Source organism: Achroia grisella, unplaced genomic scaffold (genome assembly GCF_030625045.1).
Source record: "Achroia grisella isolate CSIRO2021 unplaced genomic scaffold, CSIRO_AGI_Agris_v1 utg109, whole genome shotgun sequence".
NCBI classification, from domain to species: Eukaryota; Metazoa; Arthropoda; class Insecta; order Lepidoptera; family Pyralidae; genus Achroia; species Achroia grisella.
This window is the reverse complement of record NW_026712573.1, coordinates 9,725,127-9,745,060: the sequence shown is the minus strand read 5'-3', so window position 1 is coordinate 9,745,060 and position 19,934 is coordinate 9,725,127. Positions and strand designations below refer to the sequence as shown.

At 32.5% G+C, this 19,934-nt stretch overlaps 1 protein-coding gene across 1 annotated transcript; it reads left to right on the top strand.

Annotated features, from left to right (window-relative positions):
- Nucleotides 1-11,354: 11,354 nt before the first annotated feature.
- On the top strand, nt 11,355-18,681 carry LOC131845886 (cytochrome P450 4C1-like). Its single transcript, XM_059195038.1, has 10 exons — nt 11,355-11,514; nt 13,052-13,158; nt 13,983-14,073; nt 14,693-14,878; nt 15,583-15,658; nt 15,988-16,291; nt 16,937-17,005; nt 17,523-17,691; nt 18,007-18,186; nt 18,521-18,681. Exons 1-10 carry the CDS (start codon nt 11,355-11,357, stop codon nt 18,679-18,681), a joined length of 1,503 nt encoding a protein of 500 aa, XP_059051021.1.
- The last annotated feature ends 1,253 nt before the right edge of the window (nt 18,682-19,934 follow it).

Here is a 19,934-nt window from a genome sequence, read left to right as displayed (position 1 = left end):
GTTTCTTTATCTGTTATTAAATTATCTTTCATAATCGGTGACCTAAACTTTTTACAGTCTTTCATACCGTATTTTTGAATAATTTTTATAGTATATGCTGATTGATGAACCTTAATACTTCCATCATTTCTTCGTTCTATTTCCAATCCAAGAAAATATGATAGTGGCTTGATAGTGATTTTGGAACGACCTCTTAGTTCATTCTCTATAAAATTCTCAGCTTCTGCATCATTCGATGAATCCACAAGCCCATCATCGACATATAAAGCCAGCAGTATTTTAGCTCTCCGTCACTGACAAACTTACAGGCACGGAACTGTATCACTTCGTGTAAATCCAGATTCGATTAGAAATTCATGAATGCATTTATTTCAGCACTTTGGTGCTTACTTAAGACCATATAAACTCCTTTTCAGTTAACAGAATTTACCTGATCCGTCATTATAACCTATAAGGTTGCCTCATGTATATTTCTTCTTTAACTGTACCATAAAGAAAAGCAGTTGATACATCGAATTGCTTAGCTGCAAATACTTACACTTGTAAGGCCTTCATTTGCAGCTATGCTCAAAAGAACACCAACCGTACTTAATTTAGCGACTGGACTAAATGTTCTATCATAGTCGATACCTTTCTTTTGTGAATATCCAACGGCAACTAGTCGTGCTTTATATTTATCGATTGAGCCATCTGGATTTTGTTTTATTTTATATATCCATTTGCACCATAGGGCTTTTCTGTGTTTAGGTAAATGAGCTAATTCCCAAGTATTATTTTCATTTAGAGAATTTATTTCATTATTCATTGCTGCTATCCATCTATCTTTGTGAGAGCTTTGTATAGCCTCTTGATATGATGACGGCTCTGGAACAGAAATTATCACTTCATTAATAAACTGATCAGTATTAAACCGCTCTGATGGTTTGATCTTACCTCGATCCCGAAGAACACGTCTATTTTCATCTACAAGTGATCGGTTTTCGTTGTGTTGTATCTGCTCACCACCGCTATTATTATCAAGATCGTAACTTCTCTGACTGTACTCTGAATCTAAACAGTTGTCATCTTCTCTTTGAAAATCATTAGTATTCCCAGATGAAGATTATGAGGAAGTAATAGGTAGCTCATAGCTTTTTATCTCCACTTCAGGTATCTTTTCCTCAAGTAAATCATTGTCCACTAATGGTGATTCTTCAAATGTCACATCACGAGATCTTAACAGTTTGAAGTTTCCCTTATCATAAACACGATATCCATCGTCACCATAGAATTCCTTTCTGTACCTTTCTATCTAGCTTACTTGTTCTTCTCTGTTTTGGAATATGTACGTAGCATATGCAGTCAATTATTCGTATGTGACTTATCTTAGGTTTCTTGTGATGCCATAATTTGTAAGGAGATTTATCTGTAATTGGGGTAAGCCCCGTACGATTCAATATGTAAACAGATGTATTTGCTATTTTAGCCCATAAGCCTTGAGGAATTTCCTCATGAGCATGCATTAATAATCTTGTTATTTCAACAACAGTACAGTTCTCTCTTTCAGCACAACCATTTTGTTCTGGAGTGTAAGGCATTGTCAGCCTTTGCTTTATACCGTAATATCTCAATGTACTTCGTACCTGTTCATTGTCAAACTCTCCTTCATTGTCGCTTAGAATTTCTTTTATAACGTGTCCACATCTTTTAGCTTCTGCCAAAAATTCCTTTAAGCGAGCATGAACATCTGACTTCTGTCTTAAGAAATAAATAAATTGAAAACGAGAGTAGGCATCTTTAAATAGAACAAAGTATCAGAAATTAAAATAAATTTAAATTAAATTAAATTAGAGATTGAATAATAAAATGGTCTAAATACATCGATGTGTATTAATTCTCCAGGTCGTGTAGCTCTCTCTCTCTAGTACCAAATTTAAATCTATGTGCTTTACCATAAATATAACCAGAACATACTTAAGAGCTATTCTTACAATTCAATTGTATTCCAAAATCTCTCTGTATTAGTTGTTTCACATGTCTTATATTTTGATGACCTAGACGTTTATGATAAATTTGGAGTTGGTTTGGTATTGTAACTTGATTAACCTCAAACGCCGGGGGCATCACTTTAGTAGTCAATGTATATAGTCCTCCGTGCTTCTCTCGATATCCAACTAACATCACCTTACCTCTTGAAAGAACATGAACGAGTATTTAACTCAAAGAGACTATTTTCACACTCGTCTTGTGCAGATGGTACCGAAAACAAATTTATTTTTATACAAGGAACCTACCATACGTTTTTGAGTAAAATTTGCTGTTTACGCCCTTTTACATCAGCTTCTAGCAAAACTGAGCCTCTTCCAATGGCTTCAATATATATTTACCATTTTCTATACTATAGAACATACATATTGTCACTACTTTGTAAAGAACTCAAAGGATTGAAATATGTCCCCTCTATTTGTAATATGACTAGTAGCTCCATTATTAACGTACCATACGTCCTTCTGTATATCTTCAATATACAGAAGGACGTATGGTAAGAGCTAAAGCTAGACTGGTCATTACAGCCATATTTGTAGTTTGTACCATCAGCAATCCACTTCTTGCACTGTTTAACTCTATGTCCACATTCTCCATAATACTTGCATTTGTATAATTTGTTCCATTTCTTGTTATGCTTTTTACTCTGAACTAGAAGTGCTTCAGTGTTACCTTCACCAATACCTTTTTCTGATAAGGCTCGTCCATAGGCACAGAATTGAGTAGTCAGATTATCTATTGTACGTTCTTTGATTGAAGTCAGAAGCCAACTAGATGTAAAACTGAAGTAATCTTCTGGTATTGTGTCCAATACCTTACATATCAGAAGAATATCTGGAAGTCGGTTTCCTTCTAACGACAAAACTGTATTCAAGTCATGCCAAATATTATTTATTGCAGACAGATGTGAGCCAATGTTACGTTTTGAATCTTTCTGGTATTTAAAGAATTGCATACATAAGTCATACGAACGATCTTCTGACTTCGTCATTCATATTAGTCGTAAGCAATAACATTGCGGTACTTTCTATTTTATGGTAAATGTCAATTTCGACTTTATATTTGTTAATCTCCTCGGATGTGACATTCTCACCTGGATGTGCACGCTTTGTGTGAGTACCTTGCACCGCATTTAGGGCGCCTGTATTACTCCGCAACAGCAACAACACTTTATATTTCCAAGTCGGCCAATTTGTGCCATCGAATAGATCTATATCCACTTTTATATTCGTCGACATGACTCTGCTACCATATTAAAGTGAAACGCAATGCGTGGAATATTAATAAAATATGTTTACTAATCAAATTATAGTTTTACAATGACATAATATAAAAGGAAGTTGTTTACTTAGGAACCGCGCTTAGCAACGTCAGTTCTAACACTTTCTATATTTATTACTTAAATGTTAATGGCGGAACAAGCCATATAATTTGTGTATGAAAATATGTGGAATTCGGGAACGGCCAATCCCGACAAGAGCAATGAATGAGAACTTGGGATGTACTATGTATAATAAAAAATGTACTGAAGTTTTTGTTCTGTGTAGTTGTTTGTCCTAGTTAAAAAAAAACCTCAATGGCAACCCTTATTGTTAATAACTCTTTAGGTCATATAAGAAAAATATAAATTTGAATTTTACGTTCCTTGTCATCTCTAAAATAATAGGAATTAAAGGACTGTAAATTTAGACTTCATTGTGAATATTTTTTACTTTCCTCTTTTATTGATTATAATTAAATATTTATTATACATATATGGTATAATAGGTTTGCTTTACTGCCCAATATTATGGCGATCGAATCAGTAAACGAGTTTTCGGCGATAAAACGTAAGCGAAAAATCATATTAAGAATATTCACGAGGTCTGTAAGTTCCTTTGAAACTAAATTCGATAGCTCGGAATTTTCTGTCGACATATAGCACAAAAAAGTAGATGAACTGCAAGCTCAATTAAATTCATTAGACAAAGAAATAAGGAGTTTATTAAGAGGAAATGATGAAGACGTACTAAGTAAAGAATTCGACAGCGCCTTAGAATACAGAGAGAAGTGGCTACGAATAGATACTTTGTACAAAAATATGTTAGCTTCGATGGAAGACTACGTAAGTAAGATTAGATCATTATTACTCCCCTTACATTATTTACTCCCCAAGCTAGAATTTATACATTTTGACGGTAATTTGAAGAACGGGCCAATTCTCTAAAATAGATAGAGATCCCAATATCGACCCCACAGTTAAGTACCAGTACTTGTTACAATCAATGACCCCATTCATTACAATTACAATCATTGAGGTAAGACGATTAGTAGAGAGATTTATTCCATCTTACTATAAGGAATGTTTGGAACAATTAAGTCAATGGTGAATCCACGGACCCAACTTGAAATTACTTCATTATACGATAAGTTGAGTACACAATTACGAGCGTTATATACTTTGGGAGTCACTAAAGACAAATTTGCTGCCTTTCTACTTCCTATGATGAACTATCATCATAGGAAGTAGAAAGGCAGCAATAAAGCACTAGCTTTACCAACTGAATTAACTGGATTGTTAGATTTTTTGAAGAGAGAAGTAGAGACACAACAAAGAGTTAGTATGGCTAAGTCTATTGAAGAGAAAGGAGAAATAGTAAAAGAATACCTTATGATTGAGCCTACAGACAGCTGTCTCTTGACTAAGTCAAAAGCAGTTTCTACATCAAAACCTTCTTGTATATGGTGTGAGAAAGGAAACCACGAAACATTAGAGTGTTACAAATTACTACGGATGTCTATTGATGATCGACGTGAGTATCTTAAAAAACAAAAGATGTATAAACAAAACAATTTGTCTTAAAAAAGGACATCATGCAAAGGTATGCAAAACATTTATAAAATGTGTGTAAACAGTGCTCCATCATAGATGCTGCAACATCATGCTGTTGTTTTATGCACTGGAAAGAAAGATGAGCCCAATGATAGTACAGCAGAGTACCGCGCCTAATTTGTCTGCGGTACCCAAATATGGTCAAGGAACGATATTGCTACAGACAGTGACAGTTAATCTTCAAAAAATTTCAATGTCCATGATATCAATGTTAGTAGTGTAGAAAAGGATTTACCTTTAATTTTAAATCAACGGCATTAGGATAATCTTGTATATGTCGTAACATTCCTAAATATAATAAATATGCTATTCAAGACTTACTCACTAGACACAACATAATACTAACAGACACCAATCAAACTTCAGATGATATAGGATTACTTATTGGTGCTCAGGTCATCTGGTGAGATTATATGATTCGTTAGTGGCAATACACACTAAACTTGGGTGAACTTTACAAGTAAAGCTCATATATATGCTATTCATGACTTACTTACTAAACACAACATAACACTATCAGACACCAATCAAACTTCAGATGATATAGGATTACTTATTGGTGCTGATTTTTCAAGTTTGATTCTTACAGGTCATCTGGTGAGATTATATGATTCATTACATTGACAATACACACTAAACTTGGGTGGGCTTTACAAGTAAAGCTCATACCTCGTCTACAATAAACATGATGTCAACTCAAGTGGCTATGTTTTGTTCCTCAGACGCAGTTAGTAACTTTCGGTGTCTTGAGACATTAGTTATTCATGACCCAACAGAAACAAAGACAAAATAAGAGGCAAAATTAAAGGTACTGGCAAACTTTGAGGAGAATGTGTTGGTTAACGACGAGGGTCGTTATGAAGTATTTCTGCTATAGAAGGTAGGTCATAATGAATTATTAACTACGATCTAGCTTATCAACGTCTATAGTCAGCAACGAAAAAAATTACAATAGTTTGACATTTAGGAGAGCTATGATAAAATATTTGATTAATATTTCAACCTGGGCATTATTGAGAAAATTACGAACCCAGATGAACACAAAGGTTCATCACATTTTTTACGTCATAGACCAGTCATTAAAGAATACAACATCATCTCAATAACGTTACTAGTTACAATTGAGATACAACAGATATATTGTCTGAGTGTTTTTATGTAGATAGTCGTTACTAGTTTGGATAGCGAGGAAGATGTACGGAAATTCGAAAAGGAGGCTAAAATCGTTATGAATCAAGCCAAATTTGTTTATAGACAATGGGTTATATCTCCTATGTCACATAAAATACAGATAAGGATTATTTCGGTTATAGGACTCCATTGGCATACATCAAGCGACACATTTAGTTGCAATATGTCGCCATTTTGTGACTTAAATAAAATTGTTATTACTAAACGAAGTCTATTATGAATAGCTCAAAAAAAAAATGATCCTATTGGTTTTACATCAGCTGTTACATTAATACCTCGACTTATTCTTCAGGAGACATGGTGTCGTAATTTGGAATGGGACAGTCCTCTGCCTAGTGATTTTAAGGAAAAATTTCAATGATGGTGTACAAATTTATGCCAGCTTGAACATTGTAGGATTCCTAGGCGACTTACAGAAGGCCCATTTTCTGAATTCTGAAATTACAATTACATATGTTTTGTAACGCCAACAGCAATGCATAAGCTGCATGCATATTCTTAAGGTCTGATTATAAAGGTAAAATAACAATACGACTGATTTCAGTGAAATCAAGAATTGCACCTCCTAAAAAACCATCTATTCCACGTTTAGAACTGTTAGCTGCAATAATTGGATCGAGATTATTTGCAGAGTCACGTAGAAACTTGAAATTAGAATGTGAAGAATATTGCTGGACTGATTCAAATGTAGCATTGTACTGGATTAAAAAGGAACTACAATGGAATACGTTTGTAGGTAACAGAGTTAGAGAAATACGTTGTATACATGTGCAGTCTATAGAGCTGTACATTTAGAAGTAACCAGATCACTCTCAACTGAATAATTTTTGATGACATTTCGTCGGTTCATACCTCGGCGAGGAATTTGTCGGATCAAAAAAATTACTATCAACATTAGACTGGACAAAAATTGAACAAGATTCTGTTATACAAGCTATAAAATGGAAGCTCAATGCTAGGTGCATTGTGCCGCTGCGTGGTGGGGTGGATTTTGGGAACGGTTAATTCGAATTTTGAAGGAATTATTGAAAAGAGTATTAGGCAAGTCATCTGTGACATATGAAGAACTTCAAACTATACTTTGTGATTGCGAAGCGACGTTAAATGGACGGCCTTTAACTTATATCGAAGATAAGAAAAGTAACTCGTTAGAACCTTTAAAACCCATACATTTTTTACAACACATACTGCAATCTGATGTCACAGATTTAGACGAATTAGACAGAAAGAGTTTATGTAAATAAAAGATTGAGATTTATAATATTTCCGACAAAGGTTTAAAACTGAATATTTGACTACATTGGTTCAGAAAGGTAAAAAGAAAACAAACGACTTGAAAATAGGTGACGTTGTATTGATCGATACTGATAAAAAAAGGATTAAATAGCCATTTGGTGTGGTAACAAATATTTTCACAGGTCGAGATCAGGTTTGGAGAACAACTCAACTAAAAACTTCAACAGTATTGAAGATTCGACCTTTCCGAAAACTATATCAATTGGAAGTTAGTGATCCTTCGGTAGTATTGTCTTATCCAAGGACGGAGAATGGTGATAGTAATATAGAGGTATCGAGGTCGGTAGATACTCGTAATGTTATTCCTACTTCTACACAGGTTGAGCAGACTACTCGTACGGGTCGACACATAAAGATACCAAGTAGGTATTTGTTGTAAATGTTTAGATATGTTTTTTTTTATTTTTCAAATATTTTATTTTGACTATATGTCAATAATATGCATATATTATTGACATATATATACAGTCAGCCTCATATACTGGTACCTACAATTATTGTGAATGTTATGAATTGTTTTTAAATTAATGTAATTCTACAGTTATAATATATAATTTGATTAATTAATTATCTTCTGGTGTGGAAGATGTTAATAACTCTTTATTTCATATAAGGAAAATATAAATTTGAATTTTAAGTTCCTTGTCATCTCTAAAACAATAGGAAATAAAGGACTAAATTTAGACTTCAGTGTGAATATATTAACATATTTTGCTTTTCTCTTTTATTGATGCCCTATCTATATATATATAGGGTTTGCTGTATTGCCTAATTTATCAAGCAGGTAACTAAATGTGAAATAAAATAATAAAAGGCATAACGCCATAGTATAGAACAATGATTTGTCATATATTGAATATAATTTTATTGTAATTGCATGCTTTTAGCAGGAAAACTGACAGAAATTGGTTGTAATTTGTAATGCTATCAATTAGATGAAAAATGCATGCATTTTATAGAAGTAACAGAGTTTTATTTCAAATACTTGCAGACCTTACTTCCAAATGCATACAGAAATGTAAGTGAACTATAATATGTTCACTTGGATTTGTATATTTGTTATTTACATTTTAGTGTGTGTAACGTTTGAGTTTTACTCGATCATAATCAAATCAATCTTTGTAATTTTTTTAATTCATTATGTTTCGATTGCGTCGAAAATCAAGGATAACGTAATTTAGGATGCAGAATTTTCTAGATAATCAAATGATTATTTCCTAATTTAGGTACTATAACTAGATTATTTTAGTCGGATATCTTGTAACAAGGCAGTTAATAACCTGACATCGGTAAAGTTACGGTTAGAAACCAAAATCTGACACTTTACAAGTAATTTATATCTAAATATTTAGATACTATTTTTTATTATACTATTCGACGTATTATTTTTTGAGATAAATAAATTCCGAAGATTAGGTTGAGTTTACGAAAGAACATTTAAATATGCAAACAGATATAATCGTAATTTATTTTGAGTGACATTAAAAATCATTCTTTTTTATATTATGAAATTTAGACTGACTAGTAAGGTAACTGCAACTATCTATTAGATGATACAAACTAATATTATTTTATATCTTGTCTCTTATAGAAAGCAATATATAAATTGTGTTTCATCGATAGAAACAAATAATAAATTAAATAGCACTTACTATGTAAGGCATGCGTCTTGTACGATATTGAAGGCCTATTTATATGCGGATACGAAATAAACACGTCCGTTACAGATGCCAAATTTATGAAGTAATATGCCACTAACATTGAATCAAACAATTGCCTACTTAGTATGTTACTCAGATACAGTACTATGTTCGAGAATAAAACATTATATTCATCAATTTGATTATACCATACTCAATTTATTGTAGACAGTTGTTGCTTGGTCGCAAGTGATGTAAAACTTCTGTCTGTAAAAATAAATTTAAGTGTAAAGATTAGTTAATTTATTTTAAAGCCTAATATAATGAGTACCTAATTGGAGATATTGTTGGATATAACACTATAAATTAAAGATTTTGTAGCATTTTTCAATGGTAAGATTTTTTATAATAATCAAAGTACCCAAGTAATTTGTGTATTTGACAGAATCGAATTGAGAAACCGAATCAAATCTACGGACATAGTGGATCATTTCGGCAACCGGGGAAATTGTGTCATAATAGATACAAGAAGGTAACTAGAGCTGATAATAGTCTTTAAAAATATTTAATATTTTGGATTTTTGATCAAAAAGAATTGCGATGCGCCTTTGACGAATGTAATATGTTATTAGTATTAAATTAGGAATTGTATTCTGGAAAATACAGAATTCAACCTATTATAGGTATTGTGCTGGAAGAGTACACCATAAGAACGTAAACTCAAACAAACAGTATATATTCGTACATATTCGTATTATTTCTACCTTCCCGAAGGATGACTGGTAGAGAATGCCTATAGCATTAAGTCCGCCTTTTATACTATAATTTATTAGTCAATAAAGTTTAAATAAAAAATAAAAATCATCTGCATACATCTGTACCGCCTATAACGTTTTGCTAGTTTTTTTTTATAATTTGAATTCTGAGTTGTACCTACTTAAGAGAGAGGAAGAGAGTAAAATTGCTTATTTATTATTATATCAACATCTTTGTTAGAAAAGTAGTTGCCTCTGGTATTGAAAGTCTTTTACTTATAGAATAGAGTTTTAAGAAAAATATCAATTACTCTACCGATTCAACAAGATATTTTCAGTTTTGTGTACTAGTATATATACCGACATATCTCTATTTGTTTCTTCTACCACGACGGTTCCATTGTACCTGTTTCAGACAGTTCTAATAAGAAATGGCTATTTAGTATCAAGTCCACATTAGTTCAATGGAATGTACTGACGCCATAAATGTGACAAGAGGTGTACTAATATTGAAGTCTAGTTTCTTAGTTAAATACACATAATTATCCTACATAATGACACTTAATAATTGTAACATAATAGGTGACCATTGCTGCACTACTAGCTAAGGACATAGGTCAACTGTATGTCATAGACGTCTAACGTGTAATTAGTGTAACATGCGTAAGCAAATTTGGTATATCATAACATTGAGGAAGATGTAATAACTAGGTATGTCATGTTATGTATTTGTATTCTATTTTGGACAATTGTTTAATATACTAGAAATCCTCATCATCTTTCAGACCTTTTCAGCCACAACATAAACCAATCAACATATAACCTTGAAAGTAAACCGTAAAGTTAGGAAACTCAAAATATTGTATATCAATCACCTACCTTATATTTTAGAAATTAAAAACAGTTACTTTTTCGACTACAGTCCTACTAATATAGCAAGTTGGAAGGAAAGAGAATTGTTAGTGATGTGAAACATTGCTGATCCCATTGCTTGCAATTTGCCATACTTTAATTCCTAGTGACGCGCATACCACATGTAATCATTTGTAAGAAAAATACTATATTTCGTTCCCATTCCAGATGACTCTTATTCTGTAATTTCACTTTTTTTATACTAGGCGAAATGTCACATATACATCCGCGCGTATTTATATCGTATACCGTATCGTATTTAAGGAGTACGGGCGGATATTGACTATAGTGGAAATCTGAGGGGTTTTAGTGGGTAAGAATCACAATTTCTACTCACGGCGATTAAACATCAACGTATGGTGTTTTACAGGACAGCGCTCCTGTAATTTAACCTAATGTAACTAACCATATCAAGTTACTTGGCAGCTGAAATGTAAGACAAAGATTTATTTTATTACTAGCTTTTGCCCGCGGCTTCGCTCGCGTTAATTTATGCCCTTAAGGGTGGAATTTATCAAAATCCTTTCTTAGCGCATGCCTACGCCATAACATCTACTTGCATGCCAAATTTCAGCCCGATCCGTTCAGTGGTTTGGGCTGTGCGTCGATAGATCACTATGTCAGTCACCTTTGAGATATATATATAGATTTTTGGTTTTCAGAATGGCGTGGATTATTTTAACATTAGCCGGAATTCTAGCATCGTTCTGGTTAAGATGGCGGTACAAGAACAGACGAATCATGACAATGGCGAGCAAACTGCCAGGTCCACCTACGCTACCAGGGTTAGGAAATGCTCTGAAATTTGTCTGCAAACCTGAAGGTATTTTTTTTTTAAGTTTATGTTTTGACGAGCATTTTGCTAGGATGTTTGGAAAGGAAAATCATTTTTGCATACAAATTAAACATTTACTATTCATTTATAACATATTGTTTCCTGTTTAAGTGTACATAGAGCTGTATGTTTAGAGAATAAAATAAAATAACTTCATATATGGTTCACTTAAACTGGTAGAATTTTTTTATGGTATAGGAATGGCAAACTATCTGACGACCTACCTGATAGTACGTGGTAACAGTACTCCGATAAAAACTTTAATATGTACGCTCGCGATACCACTCAATTGTTGTCATTCAAGAGGATTAAAACAATTATATGTATGTGTATATTCAATTCAAACACCACGAGCCTGCTTCATAATTTAATTGTAATATATTAGATATAACATAAAAACCAATTATAGATTAGTTACATTACAAAAATTACAATATTTATAAAAATCTTACCAAATGTCTATGTGTGTACTTCTAATACGACGAAATACTGGAACAGCTGATGAGGCATACATACAGGGTACCTCAGAACCTTCGGCAAAGGAACCTAGGTTTGTATCGTTTGCCGAAGGTTGTGAGGTAATCTGTATATAATCTATATTTATTGGTCCAAATATTCTGCTACCTATTTTGTATTATTTTCTTCTGCTGCGGTTTTCATGCAGGATTTCTATGGAAAAAAATTACAATATATATTTAGGGAAATATAATTGCTACAGTGAGGTGATTTCCTGAACCCTGTTCCTTTTGAAGGAAAGGGTCGATGTTTAAAAGCGAGTATGAATGAAAGTGAAATAAAAAGAGACAATTTAATATTTTCTCTACTTTATGGTTGAAACCTGTAACGCACCCTGGTTTATTCGTAACTCGGAGGTTCATCACCACCTGGGGATCAACTCTGTCAAGGAGGAAATCTCTCAAACAATAAAAAAATATAAAATCAAGCTGGACAGACATCCAAATAAACTTGCTGTTCAACTAACATTGCCTGATTATATAGCACGTCTTAAGAGACGTAAAATACCAGACTTCAACAACCTGGCATAAGCTGGAATATCTGAGGCTGGATTCTCAATGGAGAATCACCTCTCACGATATCAGATAGTCAACAAATCTGCTTATAGTCTGGAAGACTGATTGCATGATATAAAAACTATGGTTCGCGTGAAGATAGATTATGATAATATAATATTATTGTTATTATACATAATCTAGCTTCATGTGAACCATAAAGTGCCAGCTCTAAAAAAGCAATAATCTCATAATCTCGTAACCGTCACCTACATATATGTCCAACACTATGGATATCACCTTATAATGATACTTCATCAATATATAGTTATATTATGATGACTCTCATGATACTATTAACGCGTTGCATTTTGATGATGAATATAATGTCTTATACTATTATCAAAATATTAATTTAAATTATTATAGTTTTAAAGTTGTGGGATTTATAAAACCTATTGAAAGATACATTTAGTTTTGTCACTATTTATACGACGAAATGTTTTTGTTTTCAGAATTAATAACAGTGATTAAGGACTTAATGCGCGAGTACGGCGATGTTATGAGGTTCTGGCTGGGGCCTGACTTAAATGTAGTTGTAAGTGACCCGGATTCTATTAAGGTAATGTAACCACGGCTAAGATATAATTACACAGATAACAATTATGTTTTAATTACCTGTAATCTTTGAAAAAAAATAATTAAATTTTTTTTTCTATGCTGTAATTGATAGTCTGGGTGAATTATTGCAAGTCTTTGAATTAACATTTTTCGCATCTATTTACCTATTCTACAATGTATAACCACCAATGTATCACTAGAAGTATGAAACATTTTGGGTCCCACATTAGATAATTGCTACTTGTAGTAAAGAACGTTCTTATGGTATGTTTATACACATCGGTACGACTGTTATTCCAAATAGAATAATCATTTTTAATGGATGATAATTGAATGATGTTCTCATCTGCGCTAACGGTTTACTCTGATAAGGTACCAGTAGAAGATAGTAAGATGAGCATGAGGTCAGAACAGTTAGCGCATCGTGGCAAAATCGGTAGAAATTTATCAAAACGGTTTCCAGGGCGAACTGCGTGGAGGTCAATTTGACATGGTACATAGCTAGCAGTGAGGCTCATCTATCCACATTACTAACAATCCCATTTCCCCCCAATCATTATTTATACACAGGTATTGTCAACAATCAATGTTGCGCTATTAACACAATTAGTTGATGTAGCTGTGTATATTTAAATCCTACGTGGCAGGGGGCAACACTACTGATGTAATATGTACAAATAGTAGTATACTCACATATAATGATATAACATACAAATGTACGACTCCAATAATAAACACAAGACAAAAATATCTAAAATGTTGATGATAATGACTTTGCATTGATGAATTATAATTCGGATGGTGATAATATATAAACATTTGCAGATAATCCTTACAAATAGTAAGAACAGTTACAAAGGTCCACAATATAAATTTATGGCTCACGTACTGGGAGGTGGAATACTAAGTGGATCAGGTAATGCAAATTTTTATAATTAGACTTCCTACAAAGTCTGGCTGTTGGTGCCTCTGTTCTTGTTTCAAACACTATGTCTCTATTGACGTGTGCAATATGGCAGTAATATTACAGGATACTGAAGTAGAGCTGAGAGCTTAGCCCTCAAGAGTAGCAACGTATGAGGACCGCAGCTCATGGTGCTGTTCATATATGCCGCTTATTGACAGTTTATTTACTACTCCACTTAGATAAATTCTAAAATACATTTAAAAATATGTTACTATTTTACCTCATGAACTGTGAAAAATAAAAATAGTTAACCGATCTATGATACAATGAAAATTTGTTGCTCTTAATTCTCATCCATGATTGTACAAACACAGAGCAATTATTTAGCTATATATTAAACTACAATTACTGTTCTGTTCTGTGGTTGTCCTTTATCAAATATCTATATATACTTAATAAAAAAATACAAATATTTTTAATTTAAGTATTACCTATATTTAATTTTTTGTGTTTTAACAGACTCAGATCCTACTCCTACCTAGCATACTCAGACCTCTAGCAAATTCTGTTATATTTTAGGTATTACTCCTTTATATTCGTAATTATTGTATGATAAACTATTTTACAGGTCCCTCGTGGAGAAAACACCGCAAGGTCGCCAACCCCAATTACGGGAAGCGAGCTATTGAGAGCTATGAGGCTGTTTTTAATCGTGAAATAGATCATTTCATGATAAAGATAAGATCTTTTCCAGTAGACCGACAATTCGATATATATCCGTATATTGTAAACACTACGAGTTATGTAGTTTGCCGTAAGTATGAGTATCTAATATTCTCTTGTCTGTGGAATGAACAACATTGTTGCCTATAGGCATTTTAATCTATTAAAATGTCTATGTAATTTAGCAACAAGGGTTTACATATGCGGAAAAATTGTAGACTGTATAAATATTTAATTGCTAATTGCTTTTAATTCACATTGCTGGTGAACAAAACTAAATACTAACAAACTAACAATGTATTGACGGCCTCGGTGGTTTAACGGTTTAGCACACCGCCCTAATTCCGATAGTCGCGGGTTCGATCCCTCGCAAGGCACAAACATTTGTATTCATGAGTATGATTGTTAGTATCCGTCTGTGTGTTTTCTATGTCTAATATGTAAGTATTTACGAAAATACATATATATATATATATATATATAAATATATATTTGTATCAGTTGTCTAGTGCCCATAACATACCTAAGCTTTAACATTAATTCGTGCGGTGCAGTAACAAAGTAAAACAGTGCCGTAACATTGGTCTACTACAAATCTTATCATTTTTAATTTTATTCAATCTGATATTTTAAATCTGGAAAATTAACAAAAATATCCATCTAACAGTTTACAGTGCGAAGAGAAATTAAAAATAAACTTGAAACCATTCTAAAAAAGAGAGAACTATTTGCTATAATTATACTATTTATGAGTTATTGCTTATAATAATGTTCATCTTGACTGTTCTCTTGCAGAAACATTAATGGGTCTAGAGAAAGAACAAACCATGAACTTACCTCATATACATTCTATCATAGACATGACGCCACCGTAAGTATTGTCTGTTACAATTTTGACAGTTTTTTCATGTTAAATAACGATTTTTTTTGGCGCATCGTGGCTTAGTAAGTTATATACTGCCCCGAACCACAGGTAGTAGGGTCGAATCTGACAGACAGCAAACAGCCAACTGATATAACAAATTTATATTTTTAGTTTATTCTCCGGCGATAGAAACATCGTTAACAGACCAAATTAATCTTAAAAGATTGCCATGCAACGTTACGTGTTTTATTTACCATGATCTCGACAGTTATCCATACCTCTAAGTTCCCCATTTGGTATAACTGTGGAGAGTATATGTTTATTTATTTTTCCAGACTATACGACATAGTTTTTGATAGAATGACTAAATGGTATTTACAAATAGAACCCATATTCTTAATGACAAAAGAGTATCAACTGCAGAAACAATTTATTGCAATGATAACCGACTTTAGTACTAAAATAGTTGAACATAGACTAGAAATGTTGAAGAATTTACAAAAGGACGAGATGAATTTGATGAATTCCGAAGAAGACTCTTTGAGAAATACTGAACTAAGCGTCATAGATAGATTTATATTATCTCAGGAATTGAATAGACAGGAATTATTAAAAGAAACATTCACTATTTTCACATCTGTAAGTGTTTTGAGTAAATTATACCTAGATATATCTACTTATTTTAAACTAGCTGTTACCATTGATTTGGTCTGTTTTTTTAGAGGTAAAAGATTGCCTACGTCGTTACTTGTGATATATGTTCGTGAAATTTCATTTAAATCCGTTCAGTCGTTTAGTACTGAAAAGGTTTCAAACAGACCGCCATATTTTGTATTTAAAATATTGGTACAGATGATCTCTTATTATTTATATATATTTGCACAATAATGTCACGAATGACTTTGAGTTTAATACAATATTTTCCTCGATATAATCTCTATTTTGCTATGTAATATTATCTTATCTATGCTATTAAAAACAATAGAACATGAGTATTTAAAATTCTTGTATTAGGTTTATTTGAGTAAAGATTAATTCTATTTCTATAAGCAATTAGTTAAACAGACGTTCTTTTGTGCCAACATCATATATCCAAAAATAAATTATTAAACTAACTATGGCCGAACAATTATAAAATACAGTATATTATTATCCATCTGCTAAATATCTTCAAAATTGTATAACTTAAATTAAATGACATTATTTCAATTTAATGCTTTTGTATTATTTGATCGATATTATATTAATACGTCAGAACATTATAACTTGTCTTTAACATTTCAGAGCCAGGAGGCCTCAGCAAAAATATCATCATTTGCCTTATTGATGATGGCGTATCATCCGGACTGTCAGGTACTTTTTTGAAACTCATATGACCAACTAATATAAAATTATTCTGTCCGTCATTTTTTACTGTAACTGTGTTTAAAAACCTCGGATATCTATATAAAGATTAACACTAAATGACTCATAAAAATTAAAACTGTTAAATTATTTTTATTTTAAAGTAAATAAGGAGCAATCTAAATAAAGTAAGGTCGTGGGAGTTTAGCATACTGCTTTTCTTGCGATAGTTTGCATCCTCATACGATACAAACAAAAAATGTATGAATGACTATGATTTTTTGTACCAGTCTATACGTTTAATGTGTACCTATATTATGCATTTAAGTATATTTATTAATTGTCTAGTACCTATAACACAAGTTTTGCTTAGCTTAGAACTAGATGGCGCTATGTGAATTGATCGGGGTTATTGTCGATATAATTATTATATTCACTGTATTATAAAGCCTAATCTTATTTTGCATGATATAAAAAGTTGTAACCTGTAGTCTATATTTATGTTTTTGTTAAAATTATGTTCCAGGAAAAACTATATAAAGAAATAAAGACTGTTATCGGTGATGAAGACCGACATGTCACTGGTGAAGATTTGAAACAAATGCCATACTTAGAAATGGTTTTTAAAGAGGTGCTACGTCTTTTTCCAATTGGAGCTATGTTGCAACGGACAGCCTCCGAAGATATAGTCTTAGGTTAGCATATTACAAGCATAGGTATATTAAACTAACTTTAGTGTTAATTTTCCAAAAACTTCCTAGAATTCTATATAGCTGAAATTACATAACATAGACATTAAATATGTAAGATATGTATGTGCTGGTAATAATTGGATGAGGCGTGAAATACGAAGGTCTGATATTGGATGAGTAAAGACAATTATAGGACCTCTATAGGAAAAGAATGTAGACTTATTGAGATTTTTTGGATTTATTTTGTAGAGTATTCAGGGTAACAAGAGAGGACAGGTGTTTATTGTACTATAATAATTTATTTCCTCGATCTTCTAGATTCGGGCGTAATTCCAGCAGGATCATCGTTAGTAATTCCCATTTATCACATTCACCGAGATCCACGGTTTTGGACGAGACCGGAAGATTTCGATCCTGAGAGGTTTAGTCCAGAAAATTCTAAATTACGTCATGCAAATTGCTACATACCCTTCAGTTTGGGCCCAATGGATTGTTTAGGTGAGCTTTTAGTGGAATTAAAAAAACAAAAGAAACAAGCAAATGTTTCTATCATAAAATTTATATACAATATTAAAATATTGTAATGAATATATAATACATAGGTATACAATATGTCTTTACTACTACAATACAACCGAAATATAGGTACCTACATTATATATTTCGATGACAGTTCTTATAAGCGATAGACTTTATTCCTCCTAATGGTATAAATTATAATATTATTTGTATATATTTCGCTTTTTTTTCTCTGTGGCGTGGCGTATTTACTGTCCATTATTATGATAGAATTGAATTATTAAATCAAAATGCCTGCATTATTTGCTTTCAGGGAGATATTTCGGAACAAAACTAATAAAGACAATAGTTGTGAGAGTTCTCCGCGAATTCGAAGTGACATCTTTAAATACTTATAGAGATCTACAACTGACCATAGCCATATCTACCGCACCCGTCAATGGATTCGACCTCATGCTGAAGCCAAGAGAATGAGTAAAATAATTTAAACACACACATTATCTCTATTACTAATTACGTAGAGTTTATATACATTGATATTTTTTAAATTTTTTATTCTAAATTTCCATAGCTAAAATGGCGCGAAAAATGAGTTTTTTCGGTCAAAAAAGAACAAAATGAACATTGTTTTCAGATTAATTTAGTAATTGTTAAATCCAGCAATTCTGAATAAAATAAAAATGAATGATATATTCGTTTTTTTTCTATACAATAAACCTGCTGAAGTACTTTATGATAGTTTGTAACCGTAGCCTCTGAACATAATGGACATCGTGCGTTTCATTATGATCGAAAACTACATAACTGTATGTGCTGATTTCTTAATAGATAAACATTAACAAAAAAAAAGTCAGTACGATCACAGCTTGGACAATATTGTAAGATCAAAACGACTGAGCAATATCCACTACTTTATAATGAGTACTGTAATATGCACGGTAACAACCTATGTAACGATGTAAGGCCGACAGCTGTCGGCTTATGTACTTATTACAAAAATGGATTATCCGTATTTCGTCAAAAAATAATTAAATCACTTACTTTCAGTTATATTTTTTAAGTTTCTTATATTTTAACCTTCTTATAATATAGCCTTAAATACGTCTAAATATTATCAAGTCTAAACAAATTAAACTATAAATTTACTGTAACAAAAATTCAGTAGTACTTACTCAGCAAAAAGCACAACAGACATCACTAAATGTCATTTAGTTATAAAAAACATTTTGTCGAGATGCTTACCCAAAAATAAAAAAACGGCAACCAATCTAAAGCGCGTTGCTTATCCCCGTGGTCAGGTTCAGTACATATAAAATAAAAAAAACGCTTGCCTTCTTTCATGTTTATTTTTGGCCAACCACTGCTTAGCCCGTATGGACACAACATAGTTTTGTATATATTAACATATAGCCATCTTACTGCGAAGTAAACTATGTACTCCACAGACAGGGAGCAAGGGCATTGTCAGTAAAGTGGATTAATAACCGCATTGCTAGCAATGTACCATGTCAGGTTGACCTGACGTGGTTCCTCCTGCAAATCATCATGTTAAATTCCTGGTGAATTTGCTACGATGGGCTAACTGACTTGACCTCATATTCATGTTTTCATCCTCCATTTGTGCACGTTAGCGCAAGTATGTAATATTATATTATCTGTGGCGCAGGGGAATGCACATTCCACTACCAAGATGGTAGTGGAATGTGCATTTGCCTGCGCCTTAAAGA

What these genes read in the sequence shown, in the direction of transcription:
- LOC131845886 (XM_059195038.1), top strand. Translation starts at nt 11,355, where the DNA reads ATGGCGTGGATTATTTTAACATTAGCCGGAATTCTAGCATCGTTCTGG. An exon ending in GTGACCCGGATTCTATTAAG is followed by an intron (nt 13,159 to 13,982) that starts GTAATGTAACCA and finishes AAACATTTGCAG; the next exon opens with ATAATCCTTACAAATAGTAA. An exon ending in TACGAGTTATGTAGTTTGCC is followed by an intron (nt 14,879 to 15,582) that starts GTAAGTATGAGT and finishes GTTCTCTTGCAG; the next exon opens with AAACATTAATGGGTCTAGAG.